General features: G+C 54.7%; 4 protein-coding genes across 5 annotated transcripts in view; 1 reads left to right on the forward strand and 3 right to left on the reverse strand.

The window, feature by feature from the left end:
- Window positions 1-1830, forward strand: part of SPTBN5 (spectrin beta, non-erythrocytic 5) — a 45761-nt gene extending 43931 nt beyond the window's left edge. Inside the window, exons 69-70 of the mRNA XM_039888542.1 lie at window positions 166-317; window positions 1198-1830. Of these exons, the coding sequence (XP_039744476.1) occupies window positions 166-317; window positions 1198-1265 (220 nt within the window). The 3' untranslated portion in view covers window positions 1266-1830. The remainder of the gene's footprint in view (window positions 1-165; window positions 318-1197) is intronic.
- Window positions 192-12869, reverse strand: PLA2G4B (phospholipase A2 group IVB). Its single transcript, XM_039888543.1, has 22 exons — window positions 12848-12869; window positions 12232-12360; window positions 10893-10978; window positions 10457-10529; window positions 10016-10152; window positions 9746-9877; window positions 9306-9346; window positions 9076-9118; window positions 8761-8815; window positions 8321-8451; window positions 7962-8045; window positions 7629-7666; window positions 6617-6752; window positions 5715-5851; window positions 5240-5462; window positions 4958-5075; window positions 4524-4661; window positions 4243-4347; window positions 3898-4077; window positions 3385-3551; window positions 2631-2817; window positions 192-2485 (listed from the first exon to the last, which is right to left on the reverse strand). Exons 1-22 carry the CDS (start codon window positions 12867-12869, stop codon window positions 2265-2267), a joined length of 2583 nt encoding a protein of 860 aa, XP_039744477.1. The 3' UTR covers window positions 192-2264.
- On the reverse strand, window positions 12755-19356 carry JMJD7 (jumonji domain containing 7). Of its 2 annotated transcripts, none has more exons than XM_039888443.1 (8): window positions 19265-19356; window positions 15359-15512; window positions 15031-15284; window positions 14641-14697; window positions 14058-14153; window positions 13747-13823; window positions 13380-13539; window positions 12755-13266 (listed from the first exon to the last, which is right to left on the reverse strand). In XM_039888443.1, the coding sequence occupies exons 1-8, from the start codon at window positions 19326-19328 to the stop codon at window positions 13178-13180; spliced, it is 951 nt and encodes a 316-aa protein (XP_039744377.1). In that variant the 5' UTR covers window positions 19329-19356; the 3' UTR covers window positions 12755-13177. The 2 variants fall into 2 exon arrangements, with proteins under 2 accessions (XP_039744377.1, XP_039744378.1); XM_039888444.1 differs by having other exon boundaries at window positions 15359-15491; window positions 19265-19351.
- A 156-nt stretch (window positions 19357-19512) lies between these two features.
- Window positions 19513-22075, reverse strand: part of MAPKBP1 (mitogen-activated protein kinase binding protein 1) — a 50445-nt gene continuing 47882 nt past the window's right edge. The window contains exon 31 of the mRNA XM_039888440.1: window positions 19513-21917. Coding sequence (XP_039744374.1) covers window positions 21690-21917 — 228 coding nt within the window. The 3' untranslated portion in view covers window positions 19513-21689. The remainder of the gene's footprint in view (window positions 21918-22075) is intronic.

Raw genomic sequence — 22075 nt, forward strand, 5'->3', positions numbered from 1 at the left:
ACATTGTTAGGGGGTGGGGTAACCCCTACATTAGAGAACCTCAGCCACCCCCAGGAAGCAGAAAGCCCCCACTTAGCACCCACCCCATCTAATGTCAACCCCTGCTCTCTCTGCAGTGACAATAGAGTCCGGGTCATGAGGCTCCCCTTCCCCGCCTCCCTCCAGATTCCACTGCTGTCCCCCACCCTCCTCACTGAGGGAGACGCACGTGGGCAGTGACAGCAAGCCACAGCCCTTGGAGTCCCCTGAGATGGCTGGCCCTGCAGAAGACACTGCACAAGGCTCCTGCCACCTTTTCTGCTCAGGCCAGACCCAAGGTGAGGGGCACCCAGGTTACCTTTGCCCATGCTAGAGAGCTTGCCTGGCTCTGTCCACCTAGAACCCATACATCCCTCACTTAGTCCTCCTCTTTCTCTCCAAGATGGAGCATTGTTTGCAGGACAGCCAGACCCCTTCTACACCTTTGATCTTGTCCCTGCTCTCTGCCTTCATCTTCCCTCCCTAGGCCATGGACCTGTTCCCTGCTCCAAGGGGAAACGGGGGACTTACTATCCTAAAGAGACCAGGAGTCAGAATGTCACCCAGATATTCCCACAGATGACCCCAAGACCCACACACAGACGCATACAGAGACCCACTTGGAGACAAACCCACACAGAGCTACTGACATGTAGAGACCCACCAGACACACACAGAAATGATGCACACACACACACACACACACAATACACACACACACACACACAGCCTCATGCCTGAGGAGCACTCACATCTTAATGGGTGGCAGCCATGATGGTTGTGGTCTCTGGTATAATCATCCACTCACACTCCTACAGGGCCTACAGCTTCTAGTTTATGATTCAGGTGATGTGCTGCTGAGTGAATGGGCCTTGTGCTGGACACAGTGGCTTCTAAGGCTACAGGGCAACCATTTCTTCTGCTCTGTGATTCCAGTCATGCCCAGGGCAAGGCCTGAGAGTCACTGGGTCATGAAAAAATATCATCTACCCCACACACCATGGTCACTCCTGCAGCTACCTGCTGGCTCCCCGTATCTACATCCCACCTAAAGGCTAGGAGGAGGTGGGGTGTCCCCAGGGAGGCCAGAGGCCTGTAGCACTGGTGCGTGAAGAAGATTCTGAGGTGGCTAGGTTTCTGAGGCCCTAAATGCACTCTGCCTCCTTGTTCTCCCCATAGGTCTGGGCCCTGAAGCAAACCCTGAGGTGACAGCAAACCTCAGGGCTAAAAGTGAAGACACTCTCTAAGGGATCAGAACAAGACTCAGCTACCAGGCCCCTCAGGACCAACTTCGAGAATAGATGGCTCCTTTTTAAGAGACAGGACACCCCCAAGGTCACAGCTTGGTGAAGCTATGCCATTGGCACTGGTCTCTTTCTTTGGCTCATCTGGTCCCAGGTCTGGCCACCCCTACTGTGGGATTGGAAGCAGCCTTTTGATTGAGTCCCTGGCTACACTCCAAGATTCTAGCCTGGGTCAAGGGTGTGGTCATTGCTCTAAGTTTGTTCACCTGACCCAGGCTGCAGCAGTGGAGACCCCTAGGCCAAACTGGCCTCCGGCCTGATTGGAAAGGGTGGCCCTGAGTGGGGGCAGACATGGCAGGGGGCAGATGGTGGGTGCTTCAGAGGAAAGCCATGCTGACTCACTGGCTCTGAGGTCCCGGGGGAGACATCCTGTTTCCTAACCCAGTCCTTGCCTTGTGTAACCAAGAGCCTGGAATAACATGTCCCTTCTTGGCAGCAATGACAATCTCAGATAATGCCTCGCATTTGTATGAGCTGCTGGAATATATAAAGTGCTCTATTTCACTCTGCATAATTACTTAAGGTAGTAAGGAAGGGAAAACAGACAAGTCACGGGGCTTTGCGCCCTTATACAAAGACGATCATGCTGCTCTGGGCTCCTCCATCTCTACCTCCAACCGCCACAGAATCTCTGAATCTTCTCCTTGCTCAAAAGGTAGCCATCTCTAGCCCACATCACGGGGACCAGGCTCATTTAGAATGCTCGACCTACCCAAAGGCGTCTGTGGCAGACTTGGTGGCTTCAGTGCCACACTTGGGGTGGTGCTGAATACACACTGTGATGGGGCCCCCAAAAGGACCATCCATAGCCCCAGAGGCTCAGAAGACCTGGTAATGATGGTCTCTGCCCTAACTCAGCCAGGCAAGGAGTGAGTCTGAAAGAGTCAGGGGCAGTGGGCAGGCGGGAGCCCCAGGCCAGGGTGCCACCCGCTCCTGCCACCATCACTGGGGCTGGAGCTGCCTGCGCTGCCTCCGCCGCAGCACAGCCTCACGCAGGGCCTCCAGCAGCTGCTCCCGGTTGTTGCAGATATTGTAATGTGTCAGGTGGAGCAGCTTGTCCACATCCTCCTGGCTGTAGGTCACCTTCGAGTAGTGGTAAGGAGAGCTGGAGGAAGAGAGGTTCACCTCCCCAGCCTCTTTCTCCTCAGCTGTCCGTGGGACCCCTAGGGAAGAAAGAGTGCAGCGCTGGCATGGAGGGGAAATGCACTGAGGGGGTCAGGGTGGGAGAGGCATGAAGGACCAAGGAGGTGGGGCAGGGGGCCCAGGGTACCAGGAGGGCAAAGTGGAGGAGCTGGGACCGTGGCTCACCAGGGGCTGAGTGCTCCCGGAAGGAGTCATTGACCAGGGGGAAGTGTAGCACAGCAGGGGCTTCAGGGCAGTCGGGGTGCAAGAACAGGTGACACTCCTGAGGCTGGCGCTGCTCCTCAGGGCTCGGTGAGATGGGTGGGAATGGGATCTTCTGCTCCTGGCAGAACCGGCCCAGGAGCTGCAATTGCTGCAGGGTGGGCAGAAGTGGCATCAGAGGGATAGGCCCACAGGACTCCCCAGTGTCCTCGACAGCGGACTGACTGAATGTGGAGGTCTGCTAGGACGCACGGGGCTTAGTGCTCAGAGGCCAGACCAGACTTGAAAAAATACTCTAAATCTGACGGCCTTTCCACTGCAGCTCCACTGGGCTCAACTGAGTGGGGCTGCCCAAGTTCTGCAATTAGGAGGCAAAAACTTTCACTGGACCAGCATAGAAACTCAATGCAGGGAGTCCTAGAGGTCCATGACCAACTGGGGGTGCAGGTACGGCAAAGGGGACCTAAATATAAAATATACTTAAAAACATTCTAGTTCCCCCATCACTCCAACTTCCTGAGCAAGGTTGTGGATCTCCTGGTTGTGGATTCTACAAATCAGTCTCTCGTTCACATGGTCTCACTGTCACAGGCCCTAAGGGAAGGTGGACCAGATGCTGGACTCCAAGCAGATCTCCCCAGAGGCAGGAGCCAGGATGTCAGGCTGGCCCAGGCCAGGCTGGGGCTGCCCACGGCTTCCCAAGCCTGCCCCAGCCCACCTGAAAGGCTCCGTGGAGGTTGTAATCCAGCGACAGGATGAGGTCCACGTCCCGTGTGGGCCGCAGGAGAGGCGGGCAGCTGGTGTTGATAAGGTAGCCGACATCCAGCAGACAAAGGTGGGACTCAGCAGGTGTCAGTTGGTTGGGGAACCCATCCAGTTTGGTGGCTAGAAAGGTTGGGGGATGAGTGGAGAAGCAACTGTCACTGGTGCTGAGGGTACCAGCCTGTCAGACCTAATGCCAGCTCCTTGCTGCTGGTGGACAGACTGCCCTCTGGCCCTGCTCTCTCCTGCTGAAGCAGCACCTCTACTTCCTGAGACCCTGAAGGTGGGCCCTGATCCCCAACATAAGGAGAGAAAAAGGGGCTCCCACTCCAAGCAGACCATGGAACCAGGCTCAAAGGGCTTGCACATGAGGGGTTGCAGAGTGTGGGTGTCTAGACCAGGGACCCAAGGCTCAGACAGCCATGGGAAGACTCTGGAGAGCTGGGACCAGGGGGAGAGAAGCAGATACCTTTCCAGGTGGAGAAGTGAGGATGCTGGAAATAGTCCTTGTGGAAATGGAGGCCACGCATGAAGTTGTGGGTGGCCTGGGCGAGTGGGCGCCACGTCAGAAGGTCAGTGAAAAACTCAGCTATCCTGCCAGCTGTTGTGGGAGTTTCTTCTATCTTCAAAAGGGGGACCTGCTCCTTGTCTGCAGTCAAGGAGGGGAAGTGGGGCATTCAGGAAATGGGGGCCCCTGGACCTTTCCCAGCCTCTATGTGTAGGGATTCCCAAAGGCCTGAGAGCCACCCCACCTTCCCCCAAATGCAGCCCCACTGGCTGTCCCTTTGAATCCTTAAGGAGCCCAGGCACCTACCCAGGCTGGCCTGATCCTGCGCCCAGCGGTCCCAGAACTGGTTGGGCTCTGAGGCCCAGTATAAACTGTCCTGGAGGCTGGCTGCATACAAGTTGCTCCAGATACCTAAGAGAGGGGACACAAGGGGAGGAGGGTCCCCTTCCTTGTCACAACCTTCGCCAAGGCCCATCTTGGACCAGGAAACGTCCAAGTGACTAAGCTGGGAAGGCCAAGGCTCACCACCTCCCCCAGGCCCATTCTCCCTGCTACCCCAGCTCTTCTAGCCTTCCAATCCCCCTCACCTTCCAGGAAGCAGATGCGGGACTCAGGAAGTTTCTTTGTCAGGCGTCCCATGAAGAACTCAGAGCCAAAGAGCTCGGAGGGAATGAAGGCACCATACTTGGGAAAGCCAACTTCGTAGGGAGAGAACTCACACCACTCTGTGAGGAGGCCACACAGCCTCACCATGAGGCCCAGAACCTGAGGGACCCTCGGCACCATGCACCCACCAGAGGCTTCATGTCAGGACAGCCTGGTGATCAGGAGGCTCCGCCTTATTGCTGGCACTCTGGGCATGGGACCTAAGACCCTTGCCCTCATCCCAAATCCTGAACGACAAGTCTCTGGAAAGCATGGGACCTGGCCCAGAAGAGGTGGATGTATCACCCACCTCCTACACATAGGCCCGACTACCCAGCAACCACGAATGCATGGGTCTCAGCTCCAGGATACTCACCCCCAAATTCGAAGGTGGTCATGTTCTTGCCCTTGGTGTTGAGGGCACAGTAGATGGGCAGAGGGTTCTGGCCATGACTCAGAGCCTTCTGCTGGTCTGAGAGTTTGTGGTCATTGGGCTGCAGGAGAAGGGAGGTGACGATCTGAACCTGAAGCCGTGGCTTCCTGATGCCTGGGGCCTTCCCCACCCTCTGCTACCCAGGGTGACTCCCCATCTTGGGAACTTAAAGTGGCTTTGGCCACCCCCACCTATCCATTCCCCAGCCTATACCCCTCTCCACACCTCATCATGCAGCAGTGCCTCATTGATGAGGGCCCACAGGTCAGTGAAGCAGGTTGGGTAGCCCAGGTGGGCACGCTCAGCCATCTCCTGCCGGTATCGCTGCAGCTGGCTGGGTGCCAGCACGCCCAGCTTGCTCTTGGTCACCTGGGTCTTCAGCAACTCAATGGGCCCTGCCAGGTCCTTCTGAGACCACTCTGGGTCTTCATAGAGGTTGGCCAAAGCCCTGGGAAAAGCCAAAGCCAGGGGGATCATCATTCAAAGAGCCCATTACATGCCTTGGACTCTATTGTAGGAAAACAGCCTGGCAGGCACTTTCTGAGGTCCATCTGAACACATTTCTCTCTGGCACATGCACTCTCCTAGTCCTTCCAATTTGGTCAGAAAGGCCTTTGGGGTCTAAGAGAGCCTACCGCCATCCCGTCACAACCCAACCAGCCACCACCAGGTTCCTGCACTCAACCTGCCGCCAGCTCACCAAGTGGAGCCTGAGGCCCCTGTGATGTAGGTAATACAATCCAAGAGGCCCAGCTCCCTCAGGCCAGCCAGCTGTCCATACAGAGAAGTCATCGCACGGACCCCACCACCAGTGGCCATAACTGCTACCACTGGGATCTGAAAGAGAGGACAGCCAGGCTTGGAGTGGTCTTAGGGAGGCGGAAGAGGAGGTAGTAAGCCAAGTGGCTACTCAGCTCACCCACAGCTAAGGCTGCTCAAGATCTGATCAGGGCTCCTGGGACCAGCACTAGTCAGGCCTGCTGAGAAGGGTTCAGTCAGAAGTAGCTTCTCAAGGGTCAGGTTTGTCTGATGTTAAGTACTCCAGGAAAAATGAACCAGACAAATCTAGGCCTTGTTTCCTCACCTCTAGCACAAGCAGTCTGGTGATTGTTTTGGGGAAGCCCCAGGGCCACTTCAAAAATGTCCATGTACCCATTCTTCTCCCTCTTGCAAGGAGAGATCATCTCCCTAGGAGATGCCCCAGGCTGATCTAAACCTCCAGAGAGTGCCTGGGGCCAGAAGGCAGCCCTCAGGCTGTATATCTCACAATTGGTCAGACCAGGCCAGGTCTCACAACCTGGACCGGGCCGAAAATCAAGAAACAAGAAGGAAAGCCCATCGGGGCAGCTTGCAAGCTCCAGGTGCTTCATGCAATGCTCTGCATTTGATGTGCTCAAGCTCCTGAGAACATCAAGTGAGAGGGCAGCAGAGCAGGGGCAGGCAGAGAGGAGACGGGTCCAAGCCCACCTAGGCACCAGGCCTGGTCTAGTTAGGGAATGAGTTCCAGCCTCTAGCCGAGTTCTCTCCTCTCTTCGTCTTCTTGCCCTCTCTGTGCCCAAGCAAGCTTGAAGATGCCCACCCCAAGCAGCCCAGTCCCCAGACCTCGTCGTCCTGCAGGTCTCCATCCAGCTGCAGGGCCTGCTTCAGGGCCTTGGCCACCACCTGCTTCCTCCTGCTCAGGAAGGCCTGCTCCTCCGCACAGGGCCCACAGCCCAGCCGCACGGCCAGCTCCCTCGGTCTGGGTGAGAGGAAGGGCCCGTGAGGCAGCTCCCGGCCTCATCAGAGGGAGGGATGCTGGGTCGGTCTCCCTGAAAATCCCACTGCAGTGTCTCTTCTCTTCTCTCCCCAACCCTCACCTGTCCTCCTGTGTCCTAACCGAAGTGTGACACGTGTAGATGGGATAAGGAGACGGCAAACCCAGACCCATGTGGGGACATGTTTGGAGAATGCAACAAAGTGGATTCACAGAACCAGAAACTGATGACTAAAGAGGCCCCTCCAGGGTCCCACGTGCAAATAGGCCCTAGGTGGGACCCAACACCACAGATCCACTTGCACCTCTCAGCTTCTCAACCTCACCTACCCAAAAGTAACTACGATGGGACAGGAATCAGTGTTCCCACCTCTTCATAGTGAACAGCTGGTCTTCCAGGCATGTGAACAGCCAGGGCCTGTGACTCCTTGTCTCATGGTTAGCTAAGGTCCGCCCACAATAACTGCCACTTGAAGGGGAGGGATTTCTCTCCTCTCTCCGTCTTCTTGCCCTCTCTGTGCTTCAAACCACTCTCCTCACCTGCCACCTGTTTTTCCAGCCAAACATTTATCAAATGTCTCCCAAGTGCCCAGCCCTGGGTTAAGCATTCAGCCCTCTGACTAAAGCAGAAATGCAAGTTCAAAAGAGTCTTTACCTGCTAAGGCTCCCTACACATCACACTCTGGCCTGGGAGCAAACCCCTGAGCATCTTGGAGAAGATTCGTGGCACAGCAGTTGTTCTGGGAACTGCCCCATCTCTTCCCCTCACTCCTCCAGGCCAAATGCCTGACCATTCATTGGTCACCTGTCCCTGGCTGCTGTCCCCCGTGACCTTTCCCAGGGCCCAGCCCGGCCTCTTACCCTTCTTCTTTTTTCAGCTCCACCCTCATCAGGGGCTCCTGAAAACCATGAAATCTACAGTCACAAAAAGTTGGCCACTGGGTTCCTCTCATTCCAGCCCAAGCCATACCCCACAATGTCTCCATGCTCCCTTGGGCCCTCAGCCATCTCCACAGGCCAGGCCTGAGGCCTAAAAGCAAAAATGTTCAGAGAACCACTCTTCCCAGAGCCTGGTCCAGCAATTGCCAGGGCATGGCCCAAGCACAGAAGCGGCTACAGAAGCAGGCTATCCCTTCAAGGCCTGGGGCCCAGCCCTGCCCATGCATCTGGCTTTCCTCCTCCAGTGGCAAGTACCTGGGACATAGGGAAGACGAGTCTAACCACTTGACCAGAGGGCAGAGCCATGAGGGGTACCTTCAGTTGCTCCTGGGAGGCATCCTGCAGGGGGAATGAAAGAACTAAGAATCTCTACCATTCCATTCCAGCAAGAACTTCAGCAATCGCCCCTGGGAGTGACAAAGCAACAGCAGGAAAGGGGATAGGAGGCTGACATCAGCCCCACAATCTTCCCAGGGTGCTTGACTCTGCCAGGGAATAAAGGGTGGGTTGAGGGGCTCAGGGTGAGGAGAGAGACAGGCTGGCAGCAGGTGCTGAGGGAAGGAGGGGATAAGGCTCCAGGGCCTGCCCGCCTCACAGATCAAAAGGCACGCTACCTGCAAATGAACACTCAGCTCCGGCTCCCAGCAGGCTGGGCAGTGGAAGCGGAAGGAGCCAGCACCCACTGTGGCTTCCTGAGGACCCTCACAGGACCCAGGGACCACAAGGTGAACTTTGCCTTCTGAGCCTAGAAACAGTAACCAGAGCAGAGAGGCTGAGAACAGGATCCCCACCCACAGAGGCCCTCATCTTGCCTAAGGGACCTGGGGGGCACCTCCCTCCTCGCACCAAGATGGACATCTGGCCAGGCCAAGGCTGGGAGATGAAGCTCCCACCACAGCCCCGCTGAGCACTAAGGGACAAAGCCTCAGTATGGACTCACCACCCCACCACCCCAACCCCTGCTCCTGCCTGAGAGCTGAAGGTAGATAGTACAAAGTTCTCTTAGAAAGGGGAAGACAAAGGCTGGGGGCTATCCCAGCGGTCAGGGACTCACCCTGCTGGTCCCCTGCCTCCTCCAGTCGAACGTGCAAGCAGGAAAGCTCCCGGGCCTGAGTCATTAAGACAGGCCCTCAGAGTCGCACCCTTTCTCTGTTAGAGGCCCCCACTCTCCCAGCACCCTGGTTCTTGCTCCTCAGCACTTTTATTGTCCCAAGTCACAAAACATTTACTTGAGCATGTATCTTCTTGAGGAACTGAAATCCCAGGGTTCCCCAACTGGGCTCTGCCCCCGACCCCTGTGGTGAACCTGAAGCTTGGGGAGGAGGGCGGGGGGCGAGCAGATGGCCTGAGGGAGGGGTTCCAGACTCACCACCAGGATGCCATTGCTGAAGAGCTGCTCAGCACGGTCTGTTCTGGAAAGAGCCCAGTGACCCTCAGCAGGAGTCCAGGTTTCCAGGAGCTCACCCCCCAAGGAGGCCTGGGCATTCCTCCTCCACCACTGGATGTCTCCCAAGGAAGGGAGCCGGCTCTGGGTGTGCTGGGCCCTGTCCTTCCCGAAGAAAGCACTCCCACCCCAAACAGCCCCATGGCCCAACTCACAGATTCTGCAGCCGAAATTCAACTTCCAGCTGCTGCTCACCCTAGAGAGAGAAAAAGCAAGTTAGAAAGGGCGAGGAATGTGTGAGAGAGAGAGGGAGGGAGGGAGGGAGGGAGGAAGGGAGGGAGTGCTCCTGCAGTATGTGAATTCCAAACCATAGGCCTGAGCCCCAGCTGTGAGAGACCCATTGTCCATCTCCAGGTGGCTCTGTTCTCCACCTGTGGATGACTCCAAGAGAGCTGCCCTTGGTTTAGGGGCCAAGAAAGAGGGATGAGGATGGGACTGCTCCTCGGGACAGTAGCTATGGCTGAAAGAAGCCGCTGAGATGCCCGGGAAGCCTGGACCACCCACTGGAGAAGAGGGCCACATGCGCTCAGCCATCCTCCCAAGTACCTCCCCTCCGCAGGGCAGAGGCCCTCCCCAGCCCTCCATGCAGCCTTGCCTGAGGGCTTAGGGTGAAGCTCTCACTGCGGAACTCTCCAACTCTCAAAGTTCCTACATCAAACAGCACCGACAACACGGGGTCATCACTGGTCAAAAGGTCCTGGTCAAAGACTTGCAGTTGTAGGATATTCTGGAAGGGGAACAGAGTGCAGGAAGGAGGGGTGGAATAGGAAGGTGAGAAGCACAAGGGCAGAGAATGAGGGGCTCGGAGGTGACAGTGGCAGTGGACACAGAGAGTGAGCAGAGCTGGGGCTGACACCTGGCTCACCTTGAGCAGGCTGTGGATTCGGAAGCGAAAGCTCTGATTCCAGATGGGGTTTCTGCTGTTCCTAACTGTGCGTGTCTGGAGCCTGTAGCTGGAGGCCGTGGGCAGCCACAGAGTCACATAGCAGTCAGAGGGGGTCACTGTGGGAAGGAGGAATGAGCACCCAGTGATTGCCAACAGCCCTTCCCAGTCCAATCACCACAATCTGTGTCCTTCCATCACAGGCAGCCCTGGGAGACCTGGAGACCCAAGAAATGGGGCTGGATCAGGAGACAGGAAGGGCAGAGGTAGAGCTTGACCATGACCTTCTACCCAGTACTTCCTCTCGGCACCCTCTCCAGGACCCCCCTGCATGCCCAGTCCTACTCACGTCTCTTCCCACTGCCCCTACTCCACTCTTTATGCAGCTGCAGAACTGTTGCCCTCCCTGGACCCAGCACTCACCTAAGTCCTTGGAGGGCAGGCCACGGGCCTGCAGGACACGAACGGTGAGCAGGCAGGTCCCAGGCACCTTTGCCTGCAGAGAGAAGGACAGGCTTCTGAAGGAAAATGGGCCCAAGGAGACAAGGGCCAAAGGGGAGGCTGAGGCAACCCTCGAGGCCTAACCCTGATCCAAAAAGCCCAGCCTTGCCCAGCTACAGGTCTGAACGGAAAGAAGGAAATGGTACCTGCTGATGATTCCTGCCAGCAGTTATACAATGCTCTGAACCAACTCTGGTCCAAGGGCTTCACGAATATTAACTCATTTAATCACACAACCACTCTACGCATGGACTACTTATGATCATTCTTATGAGTTAACTGAGGCAGAAAGACTAGGTAGTCAGTCACTTGCTCAAGATCAGGGGCCAGGATTGGGCCAGGCTAGCTCCAGACTTACGCTCTCAATCCCCACAGTAAAGTGCTTCCAGATCCTAGTGTAGTCTCCTCTTTTGTCTTTCCACTCACACTCTTGGCTCACCCTTGCTTAAGCAGACTTAAGACTGGTCTTGGGTGGTGGGGTGCCAGGAAAGAAGCACAACAGGACCCAGCCTGGCCTTGGGCTCCCTGGTTGAGCTGCGCCCCATACTCTCCCTTCCTGGCCAGAGGACAATTCTGGAAATGGACTCTCTGCTAGGGTAGAGACAGCAGTTACCAGCTCAGACCACCCATGGGTTGTCAAGTCTTTCAGGTCCTACGAGGTGAGGGTAACAATGGCCCCCAGGCAGATCTATCCAAACCCATGAGGGTAACAATGGCCCCCAGGCAGATCTATCCAAACCCATGACCCTGGGTCTGGGGATGTGGACCCTGGCAGGTTGCCAAGGCAGGGGTCCTGTACCAACCAATGCTTCCTTTGGGCCTTCAGCCCTGCCTCGGGAAGGGCCCAGATGGATGGAGTCCAGGGGTAGAGCTGGGCAAGCTCATTTATCAGTGTCAGCCATGGGGCACCCACACCCCAAACAACTGAGTCAGGAGCACTGGGGCAGCCACTTCCTCCTGGGGCCCATGATGCCAGGGAGCTCTGCCTGGAACCTGTCCCTACGGGAGGAACTCAGGACCGTCCCTCATCAAGACCCTGATTCTTCCCTGGCTCCAGTTCACCAAGAAGCCCACGGTTCCCCCAAAGAAATAGTACTGACCAGGCCCCAGGGGGACCACAGGTCAGAGTGGGGACCCAGTTCCCTACCTGTCTTACCAGAGCCATGAAGCCGAGAGTCCTTGGGAACCAGGGATGATGACAGGCAGTGGCCCTAGACGGAGGACTGTCGGCTTTTTAATCCAGAGCCAGGAATGTCCCAGCTGGCTCCAAGCTCCTCCCAGGTCCCTCCCAACCACCTCTACTCCACCCAAGACTCACACTCACTCCTGGATCAGACAGCTATCCAGGAAATGAGGCACCTTAAACCTACGTAGAGCCACTGACACCCCTGTAGTGGGGGCTTGATACACCCAAATACCCACTATCTCCAGCCATCAACATCTGTGCCTACCCCACCCAGCCCCAACCTAGCGAAGGGGCCCCCAGGAGAGCTCACTTTCAGAGGCTGAGCAGGAAGACTGGAAAGTGGGGCCTGGAGGAGCCACTGAAGTCTGGAAAGCAGGGGGTGGGCCCAGAGGAGTAATGTCCCCTGTGGCAGGGCCTTTCACAACCTTCCAATGCCAGTATGACAGGAATACCGAGTCTTGACTGAAGCACTTGGCCAATCTGAGAGGAGTGCCCTAGGTCCCATCATCACCTGGCAGGGGTGTGGTTTGTTCTAGGAAACAGCCCTTCAAAGCTGGCTGCCTCCACCCTTGGAGCTGGGTGGCCAGGGATGGAGCCTCTGGGTTGGCACTCAGGATAGGGGGCTCTTCGACCTCCAGAGCTGGGTTGGTAGAGGGAGAGGAGGAGTCTGAGTGTGGAGACCCACTCCTTCCACAGGGGAACAGTCTCAAGAGGGGCAGGGGCTTCTGTCCCCTCCTGTGCTTGTTATGGGAGAAACAAGATGTTCCTCAGGGCACCCTACCAGCTGCCCTGGAGCAGGAGGGTAGCCAACAAAGCCAAAGCAAAGTTTTGGATGGGGTCAGCCTGCTTGCCCTGAGAGGGGTTGCAATGGCTGTCATGGACAGAGGCGTCTTGGCAGCAGAGAGCTCCTCAGGCCCAGGCCTGGACCCAGCCCTCACCTCCTCCAATCTGAGTCACCCTGAAATTTCCACCTGAACCTTTCACCTGAAATTTTCAGTCCACACCAGACCACAGGAGGCAACTACGAGAGGGAATCTCAGTACACACAAATCACAGCTATCTTTTATTAAACACTTGTTCTGTACCAGTCCCATGCTATCCTTACAGATACCATCTCCAAGCCTCACCACACCTTGAGGGAGGAACCATCATTATCTCTGCTTTACAGACAAGATACCAATGCTCCGAGACAGTAACTTGCCCAAGGTCACAGAGGTTAGAGGCGGTGCTACACCTGGAACCCCATTCTTCCTCCAGTGTGGCAACTTCCTGGGAGCCCACACCCAGACCTGCCTGGCGTCTCCTGGTCTTCCAGACTGCCTCCAGAGATTATCCGAAGCTGAGCCGGGTCAGCAGCCAGCACACTCTGACTTCAGGTTGCTTTTAGGATTGACCTGGCCCAGAAGGGATATGACATTTTCCACGAGTTGTCTGCAGCAATGGTCACCAGGGCTCCATCAGTAGAGACCTGAGGCCTTAGTGAGGGAGTCAAGCAGCTGGAAGTAGCTGTACTTGAGGTCGTACTCCATGTCATACCAAAAATTCACTGTAGGAAGAATGGATACCAGAGCATGAGGGGCCCCCATCTAACCCACAGCCTCCCCAACCCACCACCAGATGCCCTACTGGACCTGCCCGGGTGACAGGGCAGCTCCTTACCAGCAATGCAACCATGGGACTGCTGGACATGGTGAAACCACAGGGCTGGCAGGTAGAGCATCTCACCAGCCTGCACTGTGCAGCGAAGTGCCTGGGCCTGACTGTAACTGGGGTACCGGGCCAGATCTGGAGCCAGGGGGTCCAGTGGGATCCAGGGCACCTGAGGACACAGGGGATGCCAGGGAATAGAACCAAAGTCTTTGGGCTCCCCAACTCCTCTCAACACAGGCCTTGCCCTGCAAAGCACTGGTAGGCCCCAGACTTAGGCATGTTTCAGGTGGCACATCCCCAGCTCTTTCATACCTGCTCCTCAGAGCCCAGATTCCTACCCTTCCCTCTCCCTGGGGCCCAGGAACAAGACAGACACCTTCTCCATGGCCTCTTCATCCACCATTTTAAAGGAGCCCTCTTCCGTCAGCTGATAAGTTGCTGGTATGTACAACTCTGAAACCAGAGGGAGAAAGGTATAGGGACCCACAAATGGCCTGCGGCTTGCCAGCCACTCCCATTTACTTGTTCCCTGGTTACAGGAGCAAGAGAGGGTCAGGAGTCCTAGTACAGTGGAGACACTGTGTCCACAGCTCAGGCCTGGGGCACCAGCCCTGCCCAAGGCACTCACTGCCTTCCCTCTACCTTGGGCCACCTGCTTCCCAGAGCCCCTGAAGGCTACATCCCTACCATAGGGGATAAATGGCCGGTCGCTGGGTGGATGTAGCAGGAAGTGTTTCTCTCCTGAGATCACACAGTAGAGGTTCTCATAGTGGTCCTTATGCACTGGCAATACAAAGAAGGCCCAGTGGGCAGGGATGTGAGGGGCAGGGAACAGGAGGGGGCAAATGATTGTGCTTGGGGGTCTTGTACCCCATGACAGATTAAGGTGTAAGACAAGAGCATGCAACGTCACAGCAGGCTTGTGGGGATATGGAGGTGTCTGGCGGGTATTCAGGCATTTCCAATCTCTGACCACCAGGAACTTGACATTCGCAGACTCTAAGCTCATCTCCACCAAGAGGGAAATTCAAGCAAAGAGAGCTCTCCTAGCTGATCTAGCTGACCTTCGGAGAGTTTTCTAGAAACCTAGAAGAAAACAGTGCCCGCCACCCCCAATGCCACAGGTACCTACCCCGGCCTGAGCTGTCAGGAGAGGCCCTCTATTGTGCCCGAGCCCAGAATCCCAAAAGAAATCTTAGAAAACAGACAGTCTAACTTCCGTCCAGGCCCCACCTTCCACTCTTGGCTTCCTCCCCCACCTGGTACCTACAAGATGTCACTGCAGCTGCCTCCCCCAGCCAGAAGTTCACAGCATCAGGCATCTTTCCTGTGAGTCAGAGGAAAAATGTTAAGTTAAGAAAGGGTGCCCCAAAGGCCAGGCTGGGGTTAACCCCATACAGTGATGCTGGGCCAGAACCTGAGTGGGGAGCAGAGGGGTTGCACAGAGAGAGCAGGGGAAAAGGGTAGAGGTGGGCCACCTGGGGAGGGGCTTCCCTCCCCTGGAGCAGAAAGAAGGTCAGCAATCTTCGGTAGTTCATCCATGTGAAGTCAAGGCCTAGGGGTTTGAGTGTTTAGTGCACAGCACCTGACCCTGATCCCATGGGGCCAAGTCATCATCAAAGAGAGAGAAGCAGGAAGCAGGGCGCCAGCCTCCACTTACCCAGTGCCTCAGAGGCCCAGGGCACGTGGGGCTCCAGATCAGGCAGCAGCTGGGGCAGCTCGATGGGCAGGTTAGAGCACTGCTTCTGCACATAGAGGACTCCTGGGTGTTGAGCTCGGCCCTCCAGCACATCCAGCACACGGCTCAGGGGCAGGTGGCGTTCAGCGGGCATCACAAAGCGGTCCCCTCGCACAGCATCCGCATAACCATCCGGGGTTACGGCCACACTCACCTCCGTGGAGCCCACTGTGGCTCTGGAGGAATGGACATTCAGCCCATGCCCAGATGCCACAAAGCACCACCCACATCCCATCAGGGCAGCCCCCACCTGAGGTAGGGGAATGACCACTTCTGGAGGGCCGGCCAGTGCTGCAAGGCGTTGCGGATGATGCAGGGCCTGTTGGGGCAGACCCAGTCCCGGTAGAAGTGAAGTGGAGTGGGGGGCTCATCCAAGTAGGGCACAGCAAGAGGCACACTGAGCTCTGAGAGAAAAAGGGGGGTGGGGGGGCTAAAGCCAACATTTCCCAGTCACTGCCCCACAGCCTGCATAAGAGATGCCCTTTCTGGATGGGCCATACTGGACAATGTCCATTGGTGACCAATGGACAATGTCCATTTCCTACTATGGAGTGGCCAACTTCCTGGCATCCATTAGGAAAGGCAGCCACTGAGGTGGTGTTAGGGGCTCCAGAAAGGCCACAGGCTGGTGCGGGTGGGTGGAGGCTCTGGAAAGCACCCCCCAACAGTTATATTTACTGAGCACCTAGAATGTGCTCAGTACTTGGCTTGACCAATGTGGAGATATCAAGATATAATCTAATCATCATCTAAGGAAGCTTACAACCTAACTGGGGAGACAGACTGCCACACAACTACAAGGGGAAAAGTGCAGGCTGAACTTTGGCTTTTGTCTTGCTAAACAGCATCACCATCCACAGACACCCAGGGCTGCCATGTGCACTTGGGCAGCTTGTGCAGTGCGGCACCTATGCAGATGTCTATAGGGGCTCTGTGTCACTCTTAATAAAAATCTTTTTGACTTTTCCTTCTTCCTCACTCCTATCATCCTTTTGATCACCTCCAAGTCCTGTTGTTTCTACCTCCTATGTCTCTCAAACCATCACCCCCCTTCCATCTGCTGGTATCCACATTCACACTACTTCCTTTGGGTCCTCAAATGTCGATTCGATGAAGCTTCCTTCCTTTTTAAAAACTGTAACCTTCTCCCAATAATCTTTATAACCCATATCTTTTTTTTCTCTCTCTCTATCATTTATCACCATCTAACACACTATATATTTCACTTATTCAAATTGTTTACTGGTCTTATTAGAATATAAGCTCCACGAGGGCAGGAATGCTTGCCTTGTTCACTGGTATATCCCTGGGACCTAGATAATATTGATCACAGAGTAAGTACTCAGCAAATATTTGCTTCATGGTTGAACATCTCCGACATCTCCTGGCTGGACAGTTACTACAACGAACTAACTGGTTTCCTTGGCTTCATTCCACTCCCTCTCAAAGCATCCCTTACCTTGAACCCAGTAATCTTCCTCTTGTCACGCCCCCAAGAAAAAATCCTTTGATGACTTACCACAACTCCTCATTTGAGATGCTCCATGATCAGGCTCAACCTACTTTTCCAGTCTGGTTTCCTCCTGTCTGGTACCTGCCCCCTACACATACTATTCAGACGGTACCAAACTTTGTTCCTGCTGCTCAGACTGGAACACCTTTCTCCTGGCTTTTATAAACTGTACAGGGCCTCACTTTGTTATTTTCATCTTTGAATCTAACCTGAATGTCTTAACCCCCAATGGGTGGTTACTGCCTCCTGCTCTGAACGGCCACTGCACTCATTTTCACCTCTAAGGTCATGCTCTATCTCTTGCAAATGTGTTTCCATGCTGGTCATCTTTGCCTTGCAATCAGAAAGTAAATGTCTTTAGATCAAAAATTGTAACTGAGTAGAAAGACAAATCCTAATAGGCCCAGGAAAACTGAAAAGGAAAGAGCTGGCATGCGTGCTTGCTTAACTAGCTAGAGAGGTAAGATAGAACCTGCCAAGTAGATAAGGGAGCAGGGGGAAGAAACCGGCAAAGGGCTGTGCCAGTCATGCCAACCCATCAGTCACCTTGGGGGCGGGGGACACAGGGTGTTGATGTGGGGCTCAGTAAATCTCCCTATTATTCTCACTGGAATTTTTAAAACATGTGGAAACTGCCATTTTTTTTTACTCTTTGTATATTCTGCAACTACTTCAGTTTTACTTTCTCATCATTTAATAGTTTTCCTTTAGAGAATGGCCACTGTTCCCTCCTAGAGCTTCAAAGTGAATTTCAAAAGGGATCCAAACAATTCCTTTGGCCCAACAATTCTGCTAGGAATTTAGCCAAGAAAAATACTCACACATGTGCATAAAGAATGTGCTCCAGGCACACTGGCCTCTTCACTGTTCCTTGAACACAAGAGCATTCACCCAAGCGTGCCCTCTACTCAAAATGTCCTCAGTTGTCTGCACAGCTCACTCTCCCCTTCTTCAAGCCTGTGCTCAAATGCTGCCTTATCAAGGAGGCCTCGCCTGACCATCTTATTTAAACTCGTAACCTGTCCCCACCTCCACGTCCTGAGATCCATCATTCTGCTTTGCTTTTTTCCCATAGCACTTATCTTGTAACCCAGCGGTCCCTAACCTTTTTGGCACCAGGGACCAGTGCTACTATGATAATCTAATGCCTGATAATCTGAGGTGGAGCTAAGGTGGTGATGCTAGTGCTGGGGAGCAGATGCAAACACCGATGAAGCTTTGCTTGCTCACCCATCGTTCACTTCCTGTTGTGTGGCCTGGTTCTTAATACTGGTCCATGGCCCAGGGGTTAGGGACCCCTGTTGTACCCATTTCTTTTACTATGTAATTTATTCATTTAGTGTGCCTATGGTTCATTGTCTGTCTCCTCACTTAGAACTGTAAACTCTACAAGGGCAGAGATCTATTTTGCTCAGTGATATATCCTAAATACACTGAAAAGTCATGAGCCAAGAAACGATGTTTTGGTCAAAGAGGGACTGCAAATGATGGTGGTCCCATAAGGTTTGTGGTGATGCTGGTGTAAACACCCTACTGCTGCCAGTCACATAAAAGTATATATAGTACATACAGACACAATAGTAAGCTATACCATCTAGGTTTGTGCAAATATACTCTATGATGTTCCCACAACAAAGAACTCACCTAACCTTGCATTTGGCACAGGGCCATATTTGTTAATTGAGTACTCCAAGTACTCCTTGCAGTTCTGAAAACAGATTGGGAATGACCTAATGCCTATCCACAGTGGGCTAATTAGTAAATCACAGCACTAGCACCCAGGTAGAAAAAAAGACTGCAGTAGAGGGATATGGAATGATCTCCAAAATAAATACCGCAGAAGAGTATGTTCCGCAGACTGCCATTTGAATGAAAAGGGAGGTATCACGTGTGTGGATGTAAACAGTATTTCTGGAAGGATGCAAACTGAGGCCTGGAATGGGAGGAAAGCTTACTTTACGATATAAACATGTGCCGGTGTTATACTCAGTGGTTAAGAAATCGCTTAAAAATAGAGAAAAGTGAGACAGGAAGGAAAAGAGAAGGGAGAAAAATAAAAACAAAGCAGAGGGGAACCAGGGATCATTTGTACAGCTGCTTCCCATCGTCCCCAAGCTCTGCACCGCTCCCAGATTGGAGGGGGTCTGCTCGTGAATAAAGTTCCAGCAGGAGTTCAGACAGGGAGTATCTGACTATCTTAAGCACTTCACTACAGGAAAGGGTAGGAAGAGCTACAACACGCCCCCGATTATTTAGTGTGGGGCTGACTGTGAGAAACACAGGACGACAGGGTCAGGACTGAACCAGGCTTTGGGAACGTGAAGAACAGTCACCCCAGGATGACACGAGGGCGTGCAAACATGGCAGGAGGGGAGCTTGAGCACCCAGCCGCGGGCCTGAAGGAGGGGACTAGAAGAGTGATCAGCAGGAGAGGGAGGGGCTGAATCAATCAGTCACGTGCACGAGGATAAAGTTCTGCGCCCCGCATAGGAACTAGGGTGCGTCTTGGAGTGAGCGGCCCAGGAAGGACCAGGTGCACACGACTCTGGGACCGGGTTCCCGGCATGCCCACGGCCCCTCCCACGCCCTGAGGTTACTCGGCAGTCAACGCCAGGACGCTGCAGCCTAAATGAACCCACTCACCCCTGGCCGCGACCGGAAATTCTCGTAACTCCCTCCGCACAGCGTCCAAAGCCGCCTCCGCCATGACGCCGCCGCCGCCGCCGCCCCGACGCCCCGCCCACCCTGCGTCCTTTGCCGAGGCTCCGGCTCCCGCCCCACCCGCCCGCCGAGGTTTTGTCCAGCCCCGCTGGTGTACACCCGATTCTGCTATTCGTACAGCGAGCGGCAAGAGCCTTCTGTTGTCTGCCCCACTGAATGGCTTCTCAGAGTTAACAAATGATTGTGTTTATTGACAAGTTCAAACATCAATACAAACGGACATATTAAAAACAGCCTCTGCCCCGTGAGACCTGGGGAGGAAGGAAGCGCCAGGGACTGGGCAAAGTATAAAAGTTATAAATAAGGGTCTTTTAAAACTGGGTCAGGGCAAATCTGGACAGGGCCGGCAGTTGCCGGTGGCCTCAGACATGCAGAAGGGGACGGGCACCAGCCTGACCACAAGACCCCCGCCCCACCAACGCTGGGCTAGGGGTGGGGAAAGGGTGGCCACCTTCTCACAGACCTTAGCAGGAGTGCAGTTCCCTCCTGTGAGGGACAGGCTGGATGAGGATAGAAGAACCCAGCCCAATGGGCCAGGCCTGAGCCCTATTTGGGGTGGACTGTGGCTAGCTAGTGTGCAGATTTGGGTAGTGGGGTGGGAGTGAAATTCTAACCTCACAAGGCCAGCTGCAGCCCCACCAGGGTCCACCCTCAGCTACAACAGTTTTTGGGCCCAGGATTTCTCTGCAGGATTGGCCAGGTGCTGGTAGTAGAGAAGAATGGGGATGAAATAGATTTCATCTGTTCAGGTACACTCAGGCTGCAGCAAACAGAGCTGGGCACCTTTTGGAATGCAATTTCTTTCAAAGCCTCTAACTATAGAGCCAGTAGGGGGCCCAAAGGCCCACCCATGGGAGAATGGGCTTTTGTGGCGTGGAGCTACAGTAAAGCTTTCCAGACTTATCTGAGGCACAGGAAAGCAGTAGGGCCCAGAGACACATTCTTCATTCCAACTCAACGACTGCTTCACTACTTGGTCCTACTCTACCTGCCCACTGTGCCTTATCTTCCCCTCACCCCAAACAACTGTTTCTAATTCTAATCTATCCCCTCACCTCTACAACTTACCTGTCCCTCCTACCACCTTTCCAGTGTCTCTTGGCCCCTACTGTAGTCACAGGTGCCTCTCCTCCCTCAACCTCCAGTATCCAGAGCACCCTGGGTGCCCAGCTCTGCCTTTCAGGAGGCTCTTTCCACTCAAACCTGGTACCCTATGGGCCACACAAGCTAGGCTGTGGACATCAAGAATCCAAAATTCGAGTTTAGTATGCTCCATCCCTTTCCCAGAGTGGTGAAGTTGGGGCAGGACGTGAGAGGAAACCGAGCACACATCAGCCAGCCAAGTACTATGGGGGGGTGTGGGGTGTGGTGTGGTGTGGTGTGGGTGTGTGTGTAAGATGCCATCTGTGGCCAAGGTCCTTTAGAAGGTGGGCCAGCGCCCTGTAAACCATGAAGGAAGTTCCAATAGGTTTCTGATTGAGCATCACTCAGGATGCAGGGAGAAGGAGGCTTCTGGGCTCCAGCAGCCTGCTGGGGAGCAGAGTTGGATAGGGAAGGCTGAGGAGCTGAGGAAAAGAGGCCAGGGCTTCATGTCTGCCTAGCAGAGGGCATTACTGTCCTGCAGCAACATCCCACAGCTGGTTCCACACATTCTGGCCAGGACAGAAAGGGGGCACAGGGAAAGGCAATGTTAGGGCCCTCTTGGAGGGGGAATGGGAGTGGAATGTGGGGGCTCAGGCCTTGATACCAACTCAAGCCTCCCGATGCCTGGGAAGACCCTGAAGGGCAGAGGGCTCTGCCTTTCTGAACTGCCAGGAATTGGGGGAAAGGAATAACCCGTGCTCTGGCAGCCAGGGTAGTGCAGCTGGTATGGGAGGGGAAGTGGAGGTAGAGGAAAGGCTCCACTGTTGGCTGAAGGGCACTGAATACCATGCCTCTCACCTCTACCCACTGAGTACCCTGTGTGCGCTCCACCCCAGGGAGCTGATCCCTGCAGTAATTTCAAATGGCTTCTTAGAGGAGAGGGCCAGCCCGTCCGGATTTCCCCCAAATGGGGCGGGCTGCCCTCCTACTCCTCACAGCACCAAGATGACAAAGATCCAAGACCTACTCCTGCATGAACCACTAGAGGAGCTGTGGAGGCAGGAGTTCCAAAAAAGTGAGGCAAGAGTCAGGGAAATAAATTAATAAATACAGGGGCACCGTGAGGAGCAGGTGGGAAAGCTGCTTCTCCACTGAGCACTGATCCCTGGTATCCACTCCAAGCATCCCCACAGGTTTTGGTGAGTGGAGGAGGGGCTACAGTTTGGAAGACGGGGAGCATTCACTTGGGACAGACTTCTGGAACTCAGAGTCTGCGTTCCATGCGCCGCTCCACAGCTCGAAGCAGCAGCTCTGAGTACTGCTCTAACAGGGCCTGTGTTTGCTCAGCCCCTACTGTCCCGGGGCTCCCGCCAGGGCTGGACAACACCGTTCCAGCCAGGGCCTCTAGCTCCTGCCGCACTGAAGAGAAGGTGTTTCTGAGGAGCTGAGTGATGCGACCTTGCTCCATTGAGGGTGTCTTGCAGCTGGCCACCTGCAACAGGATCCCGGAAGTGGGTTGGAAGAACAGGGGAGGGATCTGTCAACAACTGTATGACAAGGAGGGGCCCCACCTGGGTAGCCTGCCCGCTTCCCAAAAAAGGGACTGCAAGCCCATCTGGGTGTGGCTGGGAGTTCCATACTCCCAAGATC

The sequence above is a fragment of the Pteropus medius genome, unplaced genomic scaffold (genome assembly GCF_902729225.1).
Source record: "Pteropus medius unplaced genomic scaffold, Ma_sr-lr_union100, whole genome shotgun sequence".
NCBI classification, from domain to species: Eukaryota; Metazoa; Chordata; class Mammalia; order Chiroptera; family Pteropodidae; genus Pteropus; species Pteropus medius.

Coding starts and splice junctions, on each gene's coding strand:
- PLA2G4B (XM_039888543.1), bottom strand. CDS start 12,869: ATGGTTCCTCCCTCAAGGTGTG. Junction 9,119..9,305: donor GAATTTCGGCTGCAGAATCT/GTGAGTTGGGCC, acceptor GGCTCTTTCCAG/AACAGACCGTGCTGAGCAGC. Junction 8,452..8,760: donor GGAGGCAGGGGACCAGCAGG/GTGAGTCCCTGA, acceptor TACTGTTTCTAG/GCTCAGAAGGCAAAGTTCAC.
- JMJD7 (XM_039888443.1), bottom strand. CDS start 19,328: ATGGCGGAGGCGGCTTTGGACGCTGTGCGGAGGGAGTTACGAGAATTT. Junction 14,698..15,030: donor CTGGGCCTCTGAGGCACTGG/GTAAGTGGAGGC, acceptor TCTGACTCACAG/GAAAGATGCCTGATGCTGTG. Junction 13,824..14,057: donor CCGGCCATTTATCCCCTATG/GTAGGGATGTAG, acceptor CTCTGGTTTCAG/AGTTGTACATACCAGCAACT.